The following is a 20471-nucleotide window of genomic DNA, read 5'->3' as shown; positions in this document are numbered from 1 at the left end:
ATGTAGGTCAATGATATTTGGTATGCAGTTGTATTAGCATTGGCACATCTCATTTCCATGGAGATTATTTGGCCCCGCCCCCTCAGTCAAGGTCTATTGACTTTGAAACTTTTCATAGTTTACATGTATTAGTTTGTGGTTAGGTCAATTTATGGCGAACCACTAGTGGTAGGTCAGTGATATTTAGTATGCAGTTGTATAAGCATTGGCATATCTCATTTCCATGGAGATTATTTTGGCTCCGCCCCCTTAGTCATGGTCTATAGACTGAAAATTTTGCTAAGTTAACATGTTTTAGTTTGTGATTAGGTCAGTTCAAGGGGAACCATTAGTGGTAGGCCAATGTTAATTGGTGTTCAGTTGTATAAGCATTAGCACATCTCATTTCCATGGAGAATATTTGGCCCCGCCCTCTCAGTCATGGTCTATTTACTTTGAAACTTTTGCTTAGTTTACATGTATTAGTTTGTGATTAGATCAGTTTAAGATGAACTGCTAATGTTAAGTCAATGATATTTGGTATGCAAATTTATTGGCATTTGCAAGTATCGTTTCCATGGAGATTATATAGCCCCACCCCTGATCATGGTTCATTGACTTTGAAACTCTTACATAGTTTACAAGTTAATGTTTGTGTTTAGGTTTGTTTAAAGGGAATGACTTATAATAAGTCAATGGTATTTGGTATGCAGTTGTATTAGCATTGGCACATCTCATTCCATGGAGATTGTTTAGCCATGTACCTTCAGTCATGGTTCATGGACTTTGAATATTTGCATAACTTACATGTTAAAGTATTGCTATTTTAATTTCAACATTTGCATTATCAAAATTACAAAAAGGCGAGACATATCTCTGTTATAACAGTTTATTTGTATCAAAATATTTGATTTACTCTAGATAATCAAAACCAGAGATCCTCGCATTAAAATTCATGCTGGTATATTAAAAATATATTTCCTATCAAGCACAAAAGTTTTCACAGATTAAGAAAATGACAACAGACCCATACCATGTACTTCTCTTAGTTTCAATTTTTCATTTAAATTTTTTTGTTTTTTTAAAAGGTTACTCAGATTTAGATGATGACAATGATTTTCTGATATACTGTTTATTGATTTCCTGTTTTTTGAATTTCAGAGTTCTGCATAAAAGTCCAAGCAACATGCATAGTCAATTGTGTCATTTTTGTCCTATAATTGTTAGGAATTTACATGTATACCAAAATCCCTTTGAAATGCTTCAAAAAGAACCCATTGTTTGACTTTTACTTTTTTAAAAATGAACTTAGAAACAGAAAACAAATATTTTTTAGATTGTGAAATAGAAGAACTGATGGATGTTCAGTGCCACCAGTTGGAGCTACCAGACTTTTGTCCCATTGAAACAGCCAGTCAGAGTGGGAAATTTGAAGATGCTGTTAAAAATCTGGCGGATAGTATATATTATAGTACTTTTTCGGGTTCTGGTAAAATTCAGTCCCCTAAAATAGAACAATGGTAGGATAAGAATATAAAATTAGAAAGAATTGTAAGGATTGATACTTAAATGATATTTTTTCCCTTTATAGTGATATTTACTTAAATATGTACTGGTAATTTAAAAAAATAGATAAACTTGAAATGTTAATTGCCTATCTCCTTAATCGTAATACCCCCTCTCCAAAGGAAGGGAGTATACTGGTTTATCTCTGTACATTTGTCTGTCTGTCCATAACGCATTTCTATCCCATTTAACTTAAAAACTACAGTTTAACTCTTTTTCAGATCCTCTAAGGTTCGGTTTCCTGTTTGCCGGAAATTACTATCATCAAAATATCATGCACATATATTGAATTTTTCTTAGGAACTGCTAGTCATATATGTAGCTTCTTGAAGTTCTTGATGGCACTGACTTTCATCTAGTTATGCCATACTTTGTACACATTTTAGTTTTTTCTGGTTTTACATCCTGCTTAAACTTTTAACTTATAATGCACAAACATGAAATTTTAATCACATTTAGACAACAATATTGAGTAGGGGAATAAATTATGGGCAATAGCTCACAGTGAATCTTGTTTTCAACTTATTTACAAAATTTCTCACCACAAATATTTAGACTTTCCCAAATCTCTTGACAGAAGTCATGATGAACTGATTTATATAATGATTCCTAAATAAGACACTCACATTAGGTCTGGGACAAATCACACTATTGTTGTATGTGCATTATAGAAAGGGGGAGTGTGGGTTCAAGACAAAATTCTATATTGTGATTCCCCCAAATGCAAGTATTGAATAAGGACTAAAACTGATTTTGAATCAAGGAAAGGCACTGAAAATGTTTCATTCTCACCTGCATTGCTTTTTTCAGAACTTGTGCTTGGAGAGTGTTCTGCCTACCAAACAGTATGATATACTAAATGTATTAAAGACAAGATGCTGCTGTATATAACCTACAGTTGCTGTCACTATCATCTCTATGGCTCACCATTATGCACCATATTACATGAGACAATGATTGGGAGGCATACTGCAATGACCTTAATATCTACATGTGTATCATTTGTCTGTCGGTTTTATATGTCTGTCTATCTTATTATTATTACATATATAGTAATCAGCAACTGTTTAAAGGAATGATTTGTTATAAGCCAATAAGGTAGCAATACACAGTTAAAAGTTGAAACTGACACTCATAATTTTAATCACCCTCTTTCCCTTGGTTTCTAACAAATTAAGCTTAGTGTTTTATCATATTTGTGCATATGTATTGAAAGAGCATCTTCCATAGATTAAGTTTCCAATAGTTGAAATGGTGAAATATAATCTCATTTTGGTTTAACCATGGCAACAATCTGCATTTATTTGATACAAAATATTGCAAAAAGAGGCCCCAAAACTTGGTCCAAATTAGAATTTCAATCCATTTGAGTGATACTTTTACTGAAACCATTGACATTTATCTGTAAAGAAATAGAATAAAAAAAACATATGCATTTCACCTCATATATTTGTAAAATTGCATCGAAAGTTCAAGTATAAAAAAATGGTGAGTAAACATTACAATAATTTCTGGATCTATGGCCCGTATGGATATGATAATATGGACTGTCAAACAGAAAATGTTCTATAAACATGCAAATAACAATCTTGAATATGTACATGTATGTTCATGTAAAATGATATAAGAAGATGTGGTATGAGTGCCAATGAGACAACTCTCCATCCAAGTCAAAATTTATAAAAGTAAACCATTAAAGGTCAAAGTACGGTCTTCAACACGGAGCCTTGGCTCACACCGAACAGCAAGCTATAAAGGGCCCCAAAAATACTAGTGTAAAACCATTCAAACGGGAAAACCAACGGTCTAATCTATATAAAAAACGAGAAACACTTATGAACCACATAAACAAACGACAGCTACTGAACATCAGATTCCTGACTTAGGACAGGTGCAAACAATTGCAGCGGGTTTAAACGTTTTAATGGTACCAAACCTCCACCCTTATCTGAAACAATTGTGTAATGTCACAACATAGAAAGACCCAGTTTGAAGGCTTAATTATTCTTCAGCTATCTGAAAATTAATTTTATTGCACAATAATTTAATTTTGGATGTAACACGTCTTCTGATTGGCTGAGAGAATTTTGTTTATCAGCTCATAGACATAATTTTGTCATGTGACCGTGACATTATCAACGTTTTTTTCATGATTTACTCCTTAAAAATGGAATTTAGAATTAAATTATAAGGAATGATTGTAATATTTTTTCTGTCTATTCGAAATAACAGAAAAATGTGGTGCACACTGTTAAATAACCCGCAATGTGCGTTATTCAGTGTGCACCACATTTTTGATGTTATTTCTTCATAGACAGAAAAAATATTACAGTCATTCCTTAAATAACTTTCATATAAATTGAAAAATTCATCAAGCCAAAATGTGAAACTGCATTCGTAAATGTGTATTGCTACCTTAGGTCTGGAGCAATTTAATGTTGAGGTGTACACTGGAAGGGCTTTTTACATTTGCGGGGGAGCAAAATCTTGTTTGACAACACTTAAAAAATTTGTTATACTCCCTGAGCATGGAATTTTTATGTCACTGTCTAGATAACAAGTGATGTATACTTTGTAAGACACTGCCTGCAACTTTTTCATTGACCTGACTTGAAAGTAAAATGATCATGAATACATTGTTAAAGTACTTGTTATTCTTTAATGATGGTAATCTGCAGTTGAATATAAATACATATACAAAAATGATGTCATTATGTAATTCATATGTTGCCTATCATTAATTCTAAAAAAAATTCTGGTTTACATGTTTATAGGTTAAAATCATCTCTCTATTGTTTCAGTTATTTTTCCTTCACAAGAACTTTTATATCCATATGTTTTTACTATCCTGGGACATTATTTCTGAAAAAAATTACAATCTTATTATTAACACACATCTTGTTCAAAGTTAAATTCACACGTATGTAGACTGAATTTATGTCTGTTATTTAGACATCTCAAAACCTTTATATGATGTCACCAGTCATTAATTTGTGATCACTTACTATCAACATGATTAAGCTGGTTAAGAGACTAAAAACAATAATTCAGTGATTGCTATATATCTATTTTTAGGTTGTCTGAGAATTTTATAGAGCATGAAGATAAGAATGTTGCCAGAAGAGAAATGTACAACTACTACTGTGAATGTTGTAAGTTTCACAGAGAAACACCTTGTAATCAGGCTACATTTGGAAAGGTTGTCAGAGTTGTCTTTCCTGGAATAAAGACAAGAAGAATAGGGATCAGAGGTCATTCCAGGTAAATGAATGTGTATCTTTTACCACATCCTTCCTGGGATAGTTTCAAGAAACATTTTGAAATTTGAAATATGATAATCCCATAATGCTAAGTATTGTAGAAATTTCAAATAAGATTTGAGATTTTTCTGACACACAAATTCAAATGCAGTTACTGTTTTTTTTCTTACCGCATTAAGGATTAATATTAAATGCCTTTTGAGCTATATTTTGTTTTTCATCCCTTTCTATCAATGGTTATGAATTGTTTGTTGATGATGGTAACAATAGAATTAAAATAATAATGAGAAAGAATTGTAATATTTTTGTAACTTTTAGTTTATAACAGTAAGCATTAATTGGACATTTAAAGATGGTATTTTTATTTTTATCTCTTAAAACATAGGTACCATTATTTTGGTATAGGACCAGTCAATAACAGGGGAAAATTCACTCCATCTTTACCACACAGGTAAGAAAAATAAGCACTTCAGGAATAAGTTTAGTTTAAAGTGTAAACATTCAACTTAAAATATTTTAAGAACAGATATAAAATATTGCAGAAGGAGATATAGTAATAAAGTTTATTAAAATGATGCCATTTTGGCTACCTGAACCTGTATTATTTACCAGTTTCGTAGGAGTTGAAACCTATTATACACCATTATTGTCATTTTTTTTAAAGGTATAATGTTGAAGATTTGTCAGAATGAATTAACATTTGCTTCCTTGTGCATTGTAATAGAACTGGACTAAATTGTTATGTAACACAGTGTTCTCCCCAGAAATTTTTTAAGGCGCAAAATTTGTAGCATGTAACCCTTTTTTTGGAATGTACTATCATGACGAGAAACAATCCTTCAGAAGTAAAAAATGAATTTATAAGCTTTATGACAGTCTTAAGTGTTTAATTATGTACACTTTTTATAAAATATAATCAATTTACACACATATAAAACACATTGAGTAATTTCAAGAGAATATTCTTCTGGTCCTTTGAGCCTTTAAGTGCTGAATAGCTTTAAATTTTTCCATAACTGGTGCATCTGCTCTTTCTAAAAATATTGTATTATTAGCAGTTTGTAATTTTTGGAATACAACTTTTTAAAAGAAAAGATAAAATGAACAGCTGATCAATTTTGAAGTTTGACATTCGAGATTGCTTCCATGTGTATTTGTCACACTCTTTTCTTTGGCAGGTAGAAACCTGGCAAATTCTTCAAAGTTAAGTCCAACAAAATTATTTACATATGCTTCTGCTTTTCCGTTCCCAACTATTGACATCAAGTTGTGTATTGTCATAGTTTTCCGGTGCAAGGACCAAACTATCGATTCATAAAACTGAGAATGGAAATGGGGAATATTTCAAAGAGACAACAACCCGACCAAAGAGCAGACAACAGCCGAAGGCCACCAATGGGTCTTCAATGCAGCGAGAAAATTCTGCACCTGGAGGTGGTCCTCAGCTGCCCCTAAATAAAATTGTGTGCTAGTTTAGTGAAAATGGACGTCACACTAAACTCCAAAACATATAAATGAACTAAAATTAATAAAACATACAAGACTAACAAAGGCCAGAGGATCATAAATATTAGTTTGTGTTACTTTTTTTTCATGTAAAACGACTTCCATTCATAAATATATTTGTAGTTGTGTATTACAAAGTTAGCACGTGTTATCATCATGTTCATTGGTTGTATTAGAATAGATTTTTACTATTGACCAATGAGAAAATTTGATATTTAATTCAGCATTATTATAAGGAAAGCCACTCGTCAAAAAGTTTTGTATTTGTATTTCGATCTTTTCCCTCAATTCAAACCCTGAAACACTGAAAAAAAGTATCCAAGAAAAACATTTATCTATTTGATGATAATCTATATGCAATTACGCGATCAGATAACAAATACAGGTAAAGGATAGACTGGAGTCAATAATTGCTTAATTTGGTGTAGTATTGATTTTCATCTCAGGGGCGATCTTTAATTTTACAAAAGTTATCGAACAGTTCATAATTAAATATGAAAGTTAACATGCTGCGGGATCAAGTATTAAGGGGCAGCGGCAATTAAGGTGCTGCAGGACCGCAGCATCATATCGGCCTGGAGAGAACACTGTTAAACAATTCCTCCACATTTGCTGTACTTTTTGTAAAACAAATTCAGTGTCTTGTATTTTTGTAACTGTCTTTTCAGTTGCTTTTTGTGGTATTATATATCAAATTTCAAAACAAATCAATGATGTAAAAATAATTGAATACTTCTGCAATGGTGCTGAAAAAAATGCTTTTTTCTATCCATGTCAGCAAACGCTATGAATGCCATGATTGTGGTGATATGCATTTTTTTTATAAGGAAAACTGTTGGGGTACATAGCAATCCACATGTCCCTCTGTCCTTCTGTCACACTTTTGGGTTCCAGATAAAAAATAGAAAACTGCTTTTTGAAAATTAATGTATGAACCACTAAAGACAGGTTAAGTTCGATTTATGTCGTTTCACTTTTACCATTCCAGAGTTATGGTACATTTGTACTTGATTGTTGGAAAAATTTTTAACTTTTGGTTTTCGGAATAATAAATGGAGAACCCCTTTTACCAGTTAGAGATATAACTCTATAGGGTTATTAAAGAAAATATCTTGCATGTGTTATTACAGATACTTTGATGAGTTGTCTACTCTTTAATCCTTAAATTTTTAAAATCTGTAATAACACATGTTTGTTATTTGTAAAATAAATCATAAATGTTTTAATTTTTAGTGGGCTCTAGGGAACTCTTGAAACTTTGCGCAGAAACTAAATGCATAGCCTTGATAACTAATTTTTTAATTAGATTAATACATTTTTCATTTACCATGGGAAATCAATGAGGCAAGGCTTTTAAGGGATGAACTCAGCTGTAATAACAAGGCTTAGTTATTAAAGGCATGTAACTTATTATATGAGACACTTGGGAATTACAAGGAAACTTGCGCAGAACCTCATTACATGCTCTGATCATGATTTCTTACAATGAATTAAAATACATTGTAATTAAGCATGATGTATGTCTGAGCAAATGCTTTGGAGTGATGTAGAGAAGCTGTAATAACACCCTTTAGTTATTATAGGCATATTTTTTCTGTAATAACATAGGTTTACTATGCATGATTGACAAACTATGAACTGTTATATTTTTCTATAGTTTAGAATATGTAAAGACAATAGTAGTATCAATAGAACTTGTATACATTTTAACAAAACTAATGATGTATATTGTCCCTTTGAAACATGTAACATACATATGTTATCACAGTTCTTTGATTTTTTAGTCCTCAATAACAAATGTATGTTATTTTTCTCTAATAACCCTATAGAGTTATATCCTTTACTGTTTACAATTTGATTGAAATTTTAATAGAATGTTTTGGACCACTAAAGACAAGCTGAGTTGCAATTCTCGTATGTACAACAAAGGTAGATTCTTTTTGTAAAATATTGATGGCCCTGAAAAGGACCGTTAGAGATATCATTGGCACAAGATGCACGTCAAAAGCCTTATTTCCTCTTCTTTCGATCAATGGGCTTCCTGTAACTTGAACGTTGCCGTTTTGTTTATTTACGTCTGTGACGTCATTTTCATGAGTACAAATCAACAAACTAAAAAGGTTATTCGCCTGTGAATAATAGGGTTATTCAACGCTGGTGTAAATTTTTAGGGTTATTCGTTCTTCCTTGCAATTGAATGAAAATTAACTGAATTATTCCATGTCACGTGATAACGTTTTGCCCAATAGAATTGTTTGAAATATATGTAAGGTATAATAATGTTAATTACCATGCTGCCACATCAAATATTAATTTTATTATACATGTACATATCTAAACATGTGACAATTTTATGACAGACATTCTCCATCAGATAACACATGGTTATATAGGGCTAACACCATAATATATATATAATTAACTCGTCTCAAATTTAGCTCAACAATGTTAGATCTTCAAATTTGCGTTAGCAAATATTTGTTCTTCCCTCAGCTGGATTCAAACCCTTGCTTCTGTGACATCATGGCAACACCGCCTGCACCTTGTCCATTGCCCTAGACCCCCATAATACATATATATATAGAATTGGTCTAAATATAACCACTCTATAGTTTTGTTAGATATTATCAGGTTTTCTTCATTTTGTAATTGTAAATTATTGGTCTGTATCACGCTTCTCAGCACTTGGTAAAATCTAATATCCTGGGTTTTTTTGAGTCAAAAAAATTGAGCTTGACCCAAACTTTAATAATAGATTTAAAATAGAGTTATAAAGCGGATTACATACAGCTGCAGTACATTAAGAAGTGATCTTGTTCAATGCCCAGAACAAACCTGTACAGAAATGCAGAAAAACAAAAGAAACATTTTGGTCTTACTTTAAGCTTAAATTAAATTGTATACAACAAATAGATCTTCATACCTAAAACTTGTCTGATGCAATTCAATTATATCCTTTATCAATAAGTCATGGTTGCCTCATAATATTCACATTTGGCAAATTGATGTTGCAGGTAAATATCTGAAATATGTTTGATAAAGTAAATATTTGCATATGTGTGAAATTTGATATACAGTTATTTAATTTCAGATCGTACTTTAGACATGAAGACATAGATCACAGCCCGGCAGTGGTATGTTTAAGCAATGGCGGAAAGTATATTGTGTTTAATCAGGCCAAAAGGTTTTATCAGATACATGTACTTAGGATTCTACCCATACGTATTGAGATTGTATCATTTCAAAGCAAATATTCCTAACAACCAGATGCTCATATTAAGCTATAAGCTAAAAAGTGAAGCTTGCAAGGAAATTTTATTAAAAAAAATGGAAGAAAATGTATAAAAAAATTCTCTTAAACAAGTTTGCCGATTTTGATCAAAGTAGGATAATGAACCTCTATAAAGGTGTCCAACTTGTCAGCTTTTCACTGAGATTTATAAATTTTCATAATTAGTACTCAGATTCAGTCAGTAGTGTACATATTATTTTAATTATTATTTAGGGGCCAGCTGAAGCCTGCTTTTGGGGGTGGGATTTTCTCGCTGTGTTGAAGATCCATTGGTGGCCTTGGGCTGTTTTCTGCTCTTTGGTCGGGTTGTTGTCTCTTTGACACATTCCCCGTTTCCATTCTCAATTTATAGACTCTAAGATGAGCCATATAGGTTTTTTATTTCCCGGCCGTAGTGGAGGGGGCTTTTAGTGTTACCCTTGTCTGTCCCGTCCCCAAATTATGTTTCCATTCTCTAACTTTAAGTTTGCCTCAACCAAATCTTATAAAACTTATACATAATGCTTATTACCACAAAACACAGATCAAGTTCGAAATTGGGTGGTGTCACTTTTACTGTTCATGAGTTATGCCCCTTTATAAATATAAAAATTGCTGAATTTTTCGTTTCCCTTCTCTAACTTTAGTTTGCCTCAACCAAATGTTATGAAACTTATGCTTATAATCACAAAACAGTCTTATTTACGTGAATCCTGCATCTGTATGTGGAAGTTGACTCCTGCATATTTACAAGCAGGGGCATTTGTGGCCCTTCGACACATTCTCCATTTATTTGATCCAGCTTTAGCGTATTTTATTTGTAGGTGCTACAATGTCCAGACAGAGTGAGACCTAATGGATATCATGATGTAGAGCTATTTTTGGCAGATTTTCCAACTATAGAAACCGTGGCTGTTAAATGTAAACATAAGATTCTGGTATGTAGATACAAATTTTGTATAATTACACGAAAATGGATATATTGCATGTATGTAATTTTATATATAAAAAATAGAGAATTTTGAATTTCAATGAAATGACAAATATTCAGAAACACAGGATAACCACACTTTAAAGAACAAGACATGTCAAATTTGAATAGAAAATCACATTTCATTGTAGGAAGTTTTTGACACCATAAGACTGTTTCTGGTTAAGTTACACACATTTGCTTTCATGAGGCAATATGTTATAAAACATACATGCTTGTTTGAAGCAGTATTAACCAAAAGCAAGTACTTCCTTCAACTGCATATTAGAGGTGATATCTCTGACATGTCAGAAATTGGAGATTTTAACTGTGAATAGTACTCACTGATGAGGGTATTGTAATATAGAGATACAAACCACTGCCATACTTGTGAGCAAACTTCAACCAGAGATTTACTAACTTTAATAAAATTAAAAAAAACGGCCAGTTTGAAAGAAGAAATAAAATATTAGCTTACCTATAGATGCAAAACAGGACAATCTGAGCTGATGTCATCACTTTGCATCCTTCATCCATCCATTGTTGTTTCATTTCATCATCTGCTCAGAAACCAGATAACTTTGAACCATGCAGACTTGGCAGGATCAATATATGGAAGGTCCTTTATGAAAATGGCTCATATCGTTCTGATCACATTATAACATGGCTGCAAACATCAATCTTTAATTCTGTGTGACCAATTTTTAAAAATCTCTGACATTACAAGGTTTAATGTTTTGAATCTTTAGGAGATTGATTGATGGAAGACCAGGCAAAGTTAGTGGCATTGGAGGCACATAGTTCCCAGAGAAATCATATGGAAAATCACAATCTCTGAAACCACTTGGTCAGTTTTATTCAAGCTTGGCTGGAAGGGTGAAAAGAATGTCCTTTACAAATGTTTTTCATTTGGTTGTAATCTCACCTTTGATTCTGATTGGCTAGTTTTCTAAATTTCCTTTGAAACTACAAATATTAATGTAATCTTCAGGGGATTTATAATTGTAAGTTCCTCAACAAAAAAACTCATTTAAAACTGATTGGGAGGCATACATGGCTGCATTGATGACATTTAGTTCCCATTGAAACCTACTGCAAAATCACATTTTCATTTTATTACCAAGTTTGTTTGAATTATGTTTGGAACAAGGATCCGGAAATTTTTCCACACAATTTCGGTCATTTTGAGATGTTTGAAAAGTTTGTGCCCCTTTCCAAATTGTCGATGTCAACTTGACTAGATTCATAGCATCAACGAACTTGTATTGCTGTTTCATCGCATTTACCAAGTAAATGTCTTACCATTATCATGAAGAACAGTTTAGGGAAGGCAATAGTTTAAAATTGAAATGATTTTAATGACTCAAAATGGTAAATCTCTCAGACATTGCTTACGTTTCTTTCGATTTGCCAAAAGTTAAAACCAGAAGTTTGCGATAAAGTTAGAGTACGAATAATTCCGGATTCATTTCCGGGATTTGTTTTGTTTATCAAATTGACAGGAAATCACTGGCTTTTTAGGGAGCCACCATTTGATTTTTATGGGGGGGGGGGGGGGGGGGGGGGGGCTAGGATGAAATTTGAAAAAAATAGGCAGGACAGGATTTTTGAGTAAAAAAAAAGGCAGGATGAGATTATTTGCAAAAAAAAAAAAGGCAGGATGACAATTTATTTAAAAAAAAAGTCAGGATAAACTAAAAAAAAAAAGGCAGGACCCAATAGAGTGAAAAATAAAAAGGCAGGACCCAATAGAGGGGAAAATAAATAGGCAGGACAAAATTTTTCATCCTAGTCCCCCCATAAAAATCAAATGGTAGCTCCCTTATGGCTTTTTTATTTTATTACCTTTAAAAGTGTTTGAATTGTAACAGACAATAGTTGCACTCGTTTAATTTAGCATGAAATCAATTTGCATTTTACGATTAAACATTAAATTTGCTGAAGACAATTTCACGCATGCGTATTATATAGTAAATAAAGCACATGAAAAAATACTTTTTTCTCCATAAATTTATAGGTTTAATTTTAAATCAGATTTGATGATTGTCTTTGCTGAAAAGTAATTAAATAATGAATACACTTGTCAGGGAATTTCAATTTTTGTTAAGATATTATTCTGAGCTTGTGATCACTGTCAGGTGTGAATTAAAACCACAGGTAAAAAGTGATTAGCGACCATTAGCCAATGTTTCCCGGAGGCATTGATATAGATATTAGGAGGGCCCTCAGGATTATCAATTTACTGGAGTGGCAGTTTTATTACAGGAAAGGGATTATAAACAAAAACAAGTGATCACAACTTACACAAGACAGTGCAAAATGGCGATTAAGAAATCCGATTTCAATCATTGAGTCAATGAAATGACCAAAATTACTTCTTTAAAAAAATAAAATTTGTCCTAAATCCCAATTACTCGTTTAGGACAAATAGTTTCATCTTAGGACATGACTGGCATATATGACCGTTTCCGGATCCTTGGTTTGGAAGGTCCTCCACAAATGATCCTAGTTTAGTTTTGATAAGATGAGTATTTTAAACAGAAGCATGGTTTCAGAGGAATGATTTACTTAGCCAATATGATTAACATGTTTTTACATTCTTTTACAGGCATTTGAATTTTTGCAGATGTACAAAGATCATGCAGTCACATTAATCAGTTCAATTGTTAATGCAGAATTTGACAAGGTATTAAATTTAGTTTTGCTGTCTTTATTTGCTGAAATAGTCTTTTCCAAGGCATAGTAACCGGAGAGCAATCAAACTCAAAGACAAAAGACAAAGTACCAATCTTAGGATTACTCACAGTTACCGAAAGCTAGTTCAAAACAATATAATAAATCTTGTTCTCCAAGACTAAAGTATAAATTAGTACACATCCAATGGATTTTGTGTAAAGATGTCATAAACAGTACCAGAAAAGCATTACCTTATGCAATGAAGAATTGATTTGAATGTAATTACATAAAATGTATATATATATATATATATATATATTATACTTGTTTCCTGTCTACTGACAGAAAATAACCAGGACAGCTAGGTAGGTAAAAATAATGTTATTTTTGAAAAATGTTTTACAAAGACTATATAGGGAAATGATCTGGACTTAAAAAGTGATTAACCTATAATTTTCTTAAAAATGTTATAGTGTAGGCATGAATATTAAGAATAGGTATGATTCTATTTGTAGGTAACAAGATGTATATCTGAGTTTTGGACAGGCCTTCCTGTGAAGATGTACCCACTTCTTAACCAATCAGACTTTGTATCAGTTATAGAACAGTGTGATTTATTGGTGTACTTTGTTATAAATGATATGCTGGTACCAACAGTCCCCTATGTTGTCAACAAGGGGTATGTACTACTAGTAAAACAGTGCTACATTTTTTAAATAATTGTATTCCAAAAACAGAAGGATAGACTGTTTTTCTAAATACAAGATTCAGTATATGTACAAAAACCATTTATACTCTCACTTTAAAACCCATAGTTGTTTTGGGCCCTACCAACGCTTAAAGTTTTGACTTTTATTGATTTCTTCCTGTGGACTTTAATATTGTGTTGTGCTTATCTTCCCCCTTTTGTCTTAGTTTCCTAATCCATACCAAACATTTTATTATCTCAGGATGACAGAGGCTGTGAAGAGTTTGTTACACTGTTTACCAGAATGTTTGACAAACAGTTTGATTCTGTTACCTGATTTACTAAGAATACGGAAATTAAGAGGTAAGATTTGTTTACGGACTCAATGGTATATTGTTTGACTATATTTACAACGACCTTGTTGAGAAATAATATAGAGCACTAACCCAACCAAAAATCATGTTAAAAACTGGAAGTTTGTTTTGTGTTTATCTTTTGTTTTATTATATTGATATGCAATACATAAAAAGGCATAACAAGAACACTAGAAAGTACACAGCACACCAACCACCAACTCAGGACTCTTCCAGAAAAATATATATACAAAATCAAGGACAACAACATGGTCAAGATAGCCTGATTTAGTACACACAAAATGTGGTAGCATTCAATATAACAAGTCATAGATAGTATATATGTACTTTGATTCGTAATTAGTTGAAGTATCATAAAGGTTAATAACTGTATGATTTGACTGAATGAGTATATAACTTGCTTCAATATATCTTTAGATCAAAATTTGTTTTGATCAGAAAGTGTGGCCAACATTTTCCAAAAGGTCATGGCCTTATCCTTTATCACTTGTAATCAGATGTCAGACATCTTTTTTCAGTGTCAGTTACTGCAGTTAGCTTTTAGCACATATACTATGTTGTGGTCAGTGTTTTATACCTGTGCTAGTGACAATAGGATATTCCTTTGTCTTTTAACTGTGACATTCAATCTGCAGCTCCATTATGAGTACTGTCAGTCAGTTTTGGGGATTTTGCTTTTTTATCCATTTCTCAAAATTTGGAGATTACATCCATTTGGAAAAAAAGAGAGGATGGAGAGGTGTAATTAGTGAGACTTAGGCTTATCTCAATCTTTATTATCAGTGTACCAAGAATTCCAACAGAGTATTCAGAAGCAACTTCATATCAGTTGTATATACACTGTAGTGTCTGTTGTACTGAGGAATCAGGATGTAACAAGCAGATTACACAATGACTGGAAACAGCTGGACAGCAATGAAATAAATGGGAGGATTTCTGCAGTAGTTCAACAAATTGACTTAAAAGATGTTCTTTATTGTAAGTACTTGCTCAAATTAGAATATGTAATTTAGCTTTCATTGATTGGCTATCAGGTTTTCTGAATAGTGAATTCATCAAATATGAGCAGTTGGTCAATTTATGCAGATATTTTTGGAAAGTAAGCTTAAACCTTTTTTAGCCATTTATGAGTTACTAATTTCAATTCAGGGATCTTTATGAACTGTTTTCTGATGTGCACTACCATAGTTCACTTCCCTCCTGCCGTAATCAAATATATCCTCCATGGGTTAAATTTGACTGCCACCTTTGTTCAGAAGTGTGTTATTAATTAAATAAGAACAATTTAGTAATGTTTTTAAATATCAAGCTAACATGTGTACATTGGAACAAAGATATTGACCTAATAGCTGAAATCTACAAGTTGCTTTGTCAGGATTTATTTACGTGGTTTTCATGGTAGAAACAGCAGAAGACTTATAGAATAAAGGGTCAAATATTATGATGTTTGTAAATTATAGGATAGGGTCAATTCTAGGTCTAACAAACTGTGATGTGAGATTTTCTTAAAGCTGATCAATGTGGTACAGGTGCATTAATATAAATCAGCACATGCTCAAAATGATTGAAGGAAAAGGGAAAACTTTGGTTATTCGATATCCTGGAAGTTTTTTTTGTTCTAAAAAAATGTTATCTTTTACAGATATAAAGAAAATAGAAAAGATACTAAATAACAAGGAGGACATACCTGAACAGTTAACAAGACTTGTGCACACAGTGTTACAGACATATTGGAAGTCTGTAAGTGTATGACTATTCAAGAACTTAGTACAGAAAACTTCAGAGGCCTTTTGTTCCCCTCCTTTCACATTGTTCAAAAGTCAAATTGAAAACCGGTGATTTGAAGATTTTCAGCTCACCTGACCCTAGCCCATACAACTACTATCAGCACAATACTTATATCATAAGAATTTTAACTTTTCCTAGGAAATCAGTGAGCCAATTGTTTCAAACCTTTTCGTAAACAATTTATTGGAAGTCTTCATTTAAATATTTATACCACTGCATAGAGTGTGATACAATATTTTTCCACTTGAGACAGTTTAATTTTCAAATTATAGCTCAAGGCTTACCCCTCATACTCAATCTTTAAAATGTAACATTGAGAGAGGAGAAATATAGTTTTGCATGATATTCAGTTGTGAAATCTGTTTCTCTTATGATTTTTGTCTTGCCTTGACTGAGTCAAAAAGGGAGACTTGGGCATGCTGTTTCTGGTGTCAGTGTTGATGGAGGCGGAAGCAGTGGCAACAATTTGTTAAATGTTTTTATTACTTCAATTTAAGGGGAACAATTAATGGTAAATTGATGATATTTAGGATGCAGTTGTATAATTATTGGCACATCTTAATTCCATGGAGATTATTTGGCCCCACCTCCTCAGTCATGGTTTATTGACTTTAAAACAATTGCTTAGTTTATATGTTAAAGTTTTAAGTTGAAAAACTAATGATAAGTCAATGATATTTAGTAATTATTTGTATAAGCATTGACACATCTTATTTCCATGGAAATTATTTTACCCCCTCCCATCAGTCATGGTCCATTGACTTTGAAACTTTAGTATAGATCACATATTGAAAAAATTGTGATAAGGTCAATTTTTCTGTATGCCTGATATATATCATTTCTAAAACCTTAAGTACTAAAACCTTTTATTCCAAGAAAAATAAATTGTACTAAGTTTTCCTTAATTGTATTGTATTCAAGATGTCCATCCCTTCATTTTGCCAAGTTTAAAGATATTCATACAGTAATGCAATTTAGATTAAAACACTTTCATTACACTATCAAGATTACAAACAGGAAAAGATATCTCTGTGTAAACATTTTATTTATACATGTATATGTCAGAGTGGTAGCATTTTAACTTCGTTCTTTTTAGTATGGGACATGTATTCATGTTTTTTAAATGTTGACTACTAGTCAAAATGGATGTAGGGATTTTTTGCTTGAACAAAAGATAGACAGTTAATGATGTAGATGTCAAGCAAGCAATACAGGCTTATTATGATTTTTTATTGACTTTTCTTATTGATGAATGTTTACTATTACAGACTGACAGACAGAAACCACAAATTCAGTTGTTTGTCTTGCAATGGTCATACATCAGTGGACAAATCATACAACTTCTTGCTGAAGAACATTCCTCAGTTACAGGTAAATTATAAAAGGAAATTCATTGCATAGACTTTTCTTGTGCAAATTAGTCCACAGGGCCAGTGAGGATGGTAATAATAAGAACTCACATTTGGAAATCACGATTTCTTATCTGTATGCAAATTTTCTTGAAATCACAATAATTAATTTCTCATTTAAGCTATTCTTCAAAAATCGCAATAATAGATGCACACAATAGTTTCTGAATTTTCAGTAATTGATAAACATTGAAAGATGTCAAACTAATGGAATGCTGTTTTCCTAAGTTCATATAATCAACAAAAGATATTTACAAAATGTAAAGATATAAGGGGGGAAATGCAACAAAAGATTAGAATGAATAGTAAATATAATATAGTATCAATAAATATGTATGTATATATTGATTCCATATTTTTCAGGACTATTTTTGCTGTTAGAAGTGCTGTGTAAAGACTACTTAATGTTCCTGATTGAAAAACATGTAGAGATTTAAGATGCAATATGATGATTGTAAAATCTAAAACTGTATTTGCCATTCCCTGTGCAATATATGCTGACATTTGAATTTTCTATTTGTTTTAATAAAGCTGTTACAACAGAACATATGGAAATCTCAGTATTTGTATTTAGTTATGAACAGACAATATTTGATCAATAAAGAAATCTTGGATTTTGGGTGAAATTTTATTTCCAATGCATTTTGATTGAGTGCTCAAATCATACGATTCTGGAATGATTTGAAAAGGAAGTATGATGGGATAGATGTCAGTTAGTTAAAAACTTTGGATTAAACTACCAAAAAAGTAACGCCTCTTACTGTATATTGGGTTTTTTTCCCCCGCACAAATTAATGACAAAGATGTCAAGTTAAATTTTCATTGTGTATTATTTTCACTGAATGGTAAAATACAGGCAAAAATATCACTACAATGTAATCATAAATAAAAAGTAGATTTATGAACTAAATAAACTTTATCAATTGACAGAAAAAGATCATGAATAAATATGGGGGCTACAAACTGAAATATACTTATTGCTGTTTTATAAACAACCAAAAGCCTAACTTTTCTGAACATGCCACTGGACTTTTAAACAGCCATCCATCCATTCATACTAAAGGAACAATATTGCAATCATTGAAATATGAAAGGATCATGCACTACTACTTATGATTTTTCTGAAACAAGTATTTATTCTATGCCTATGATAGTAGAGAGATAGTATGTTTTCCTGCATGTGTGAGATCCTCTTGTATCAGGTTAAAAAATTGAAAACAACAAGTTTAATAATTTCATGTGTCCGAAGCGCTTTTCTGGATTTACCTTCATCAGGAACGCTCAAAGCCAAACATTTGAAATCCGAGGGATGTATAAGTACCGAAACAGTTGAAGAGCTAAATGACAAAAATACCTAAAACAAATAGCCAAATTCATCTAAGGTCAACTTTTTAAGTTTTAGTTAAAGTGAGGTTTTGGTCACATCATCATCAGTCTAACATAAAAGTCCCAGACATGACAACATTTCAAATAAAAAACCAACAGCCTGATTAATGAAAAACAAATATGTTCATTATAAAGTTAATTGTTTATTACATATGCCAAATTTGGGATTTAACCCAGATTTCATGGTTCACAGAACACAGTATACTTGTTGAATAAAGATGTTTTTAAAACAAGTAAAAATATAAAAATAATGTGGTAGGATAGTATAAAAAGGCGGAAAAATCTCATAATATTGATTGATGATTGCAATATTGTTCCTTTAGTATGAATGGGTGGATGGATGGCTGTTTAAAAGTCCATTGGTATGTTCATAAAAGTTGGGCTTTTGATTGTTTAATATAAAACAGCAATAATTTGCATATAATATAAACAAAAAATAATGTGTTCAATAACATATGATGGCAAACGATCCTTTCAAGTATGAAAGCTTCCATAAAACGTTCTCAGAGTAGTTGTGTTCTGTAGGTGTCATTTTGGTACAATTGTCCAAACTAAAGACTCTAAAGAGCCTGTGTCGCTCACTTTGATCTATGAACATCTTTAACAATGACCACTCTTCAACATTGAACACTAGAATATCATTCATGAACAAAAACTCTTTTTTTTATGTTTATCTTGTATTGCTGATCATTTTTGGCTCACCTGGCCCATAGGGCCAGTGTGAGCTTTTGCCATCACTTAAAGTCACTGTCTGTCATCGTCCTGTAACTATTACAAAAATCTTTTCTGAAAAATCTGGGCGATATTTAACCAAACTTGGCCACTATCACATTTCGGGTATCTATTTTTGTCTCGCCTGTGACAGTGAGACATATGGATTGCTTTTCTTACGATGATGACGGCGTTAACAATTGTTAAGTTTTCTGCTAAGTTAGTTTGATAGGAACTACTTGTGATGGATCATTGATATTTATCACAAAGTTGCATTACTATCATTACATATCAGTTTGACGACTATTTTGAGGCCCTGTCCCCTAGGTCATGGTTCAGCGACTTTGAATTAATTAGCAATTTTCAATGTCAAGTTTTCTGCTTTCTAGGTCAAGGTTCAGTGACTGAATTAATTAGCAATTTTCAATGTTAAGTTTTCTGCTTAAGTTAGTTTGATAGGATCCTCTTGTGATAGATCAATGATATTTAATATAAATTGCATTACTATCAGTTTGGACAACTATTTTAAGGCCCTGCCCCTTAGGTCATGGTTCAGCGACTTTGAATTAATTAGAAATTTTCAATGTTAAGGTTTCTGCTTAAGTTAGTTTGATAGGATCCTCTTGTGATAGATCAATGATATTTTGTATGAAGTTGCATCACTATCATTACATATTAGTTTGACAACTATTTCGAGGCCCTGTCCCCGAGGTCATGGTCCAGCAACTTTCAATTAATAAGCAATTTTTTATGTTACATTTTCCGCTCAAGTCAGTTTGATAGGAACTACTTCTGATAGGTCAATGATATTTTCTATAAAGTTGCATTACTATCAAAACATATCAGTACGACGACTATTTTGCAGCCATGCCCCTAGGTCATGGTCC

At 32.1% G+C, this 20471-nt stretch overlaps 1 protein-coding gene across 3 annotated transcripts in view; it reads left to right on the top strand.

Annotated features, from left to right (window-relative positions):
* LOC127698286 (transcription factor RFX4-like) overlaps positions 1-18106 on the top strand; it is a 29886-nt gene extending 11780 nt beyond the window's left edge. For all 3 annotated transcript variants that reach the window (XM_052201678.1, XM_052201679.1, XM_052201677.1), the window contains 11 exons: positions 1316-4806; positions 5191-5256; positions 9403-9445; positions 10407-10520; positions 13161-13238; positions 13744-13907; positions 14179-14279; positions 15074-15268; positions 15933-16030; positions 17347-17449; positions 17851-18106. In XM_052201678.1, coding sequence (XP_052057638.1) covers positions 4673-4806; positions 5191-5256; positions 9403-9445; positions 10407-10520; positions 13161-13238; positions 13744-13907; positions 14179-14279; positions 15074-15268; positions 15933-16030; positions 17347-17449; positions 17851-17924 — 1170 coding nt within the window. In that variant the 5' untranslated portion in view covers positions 1316-4672 and the 3' untranslated portion in view covers positions 17925-18106. The remainder of the gene's footprint in view (positions 1-1315; positions 4807-5190; positions 5257-9402; positions 9446-10406; positions 10521-13160; positions 13239-13743; positions 13908-14178; positions 14280-15073; positions 15269-15932; positions 16031-17346; positions 17450-17850) is intronic.
* Positions 18107-20471: the final 2365 nt, after the last annotated feature.

This window comes from Mytilus californianus, unplaced genomic scaffold, assembly GCF_021869535.1.
Source record: "Mytilus californianus isolate M0D057914Y unplaced genomic scaffold, xbMytCali1.0.p SCAF_4, whole genome shotgun sequence".
Taxonomy (NCBI): domain Eukaryota; kingdom Metazoa; phylum Mollusca; class Bivalvia; order Mytilida; family Mytilidae; genus Mytilus; species Mytilus californianus.
This window is presented reverse-complemented; position numbering and strand designations above follow the sequence as displayed.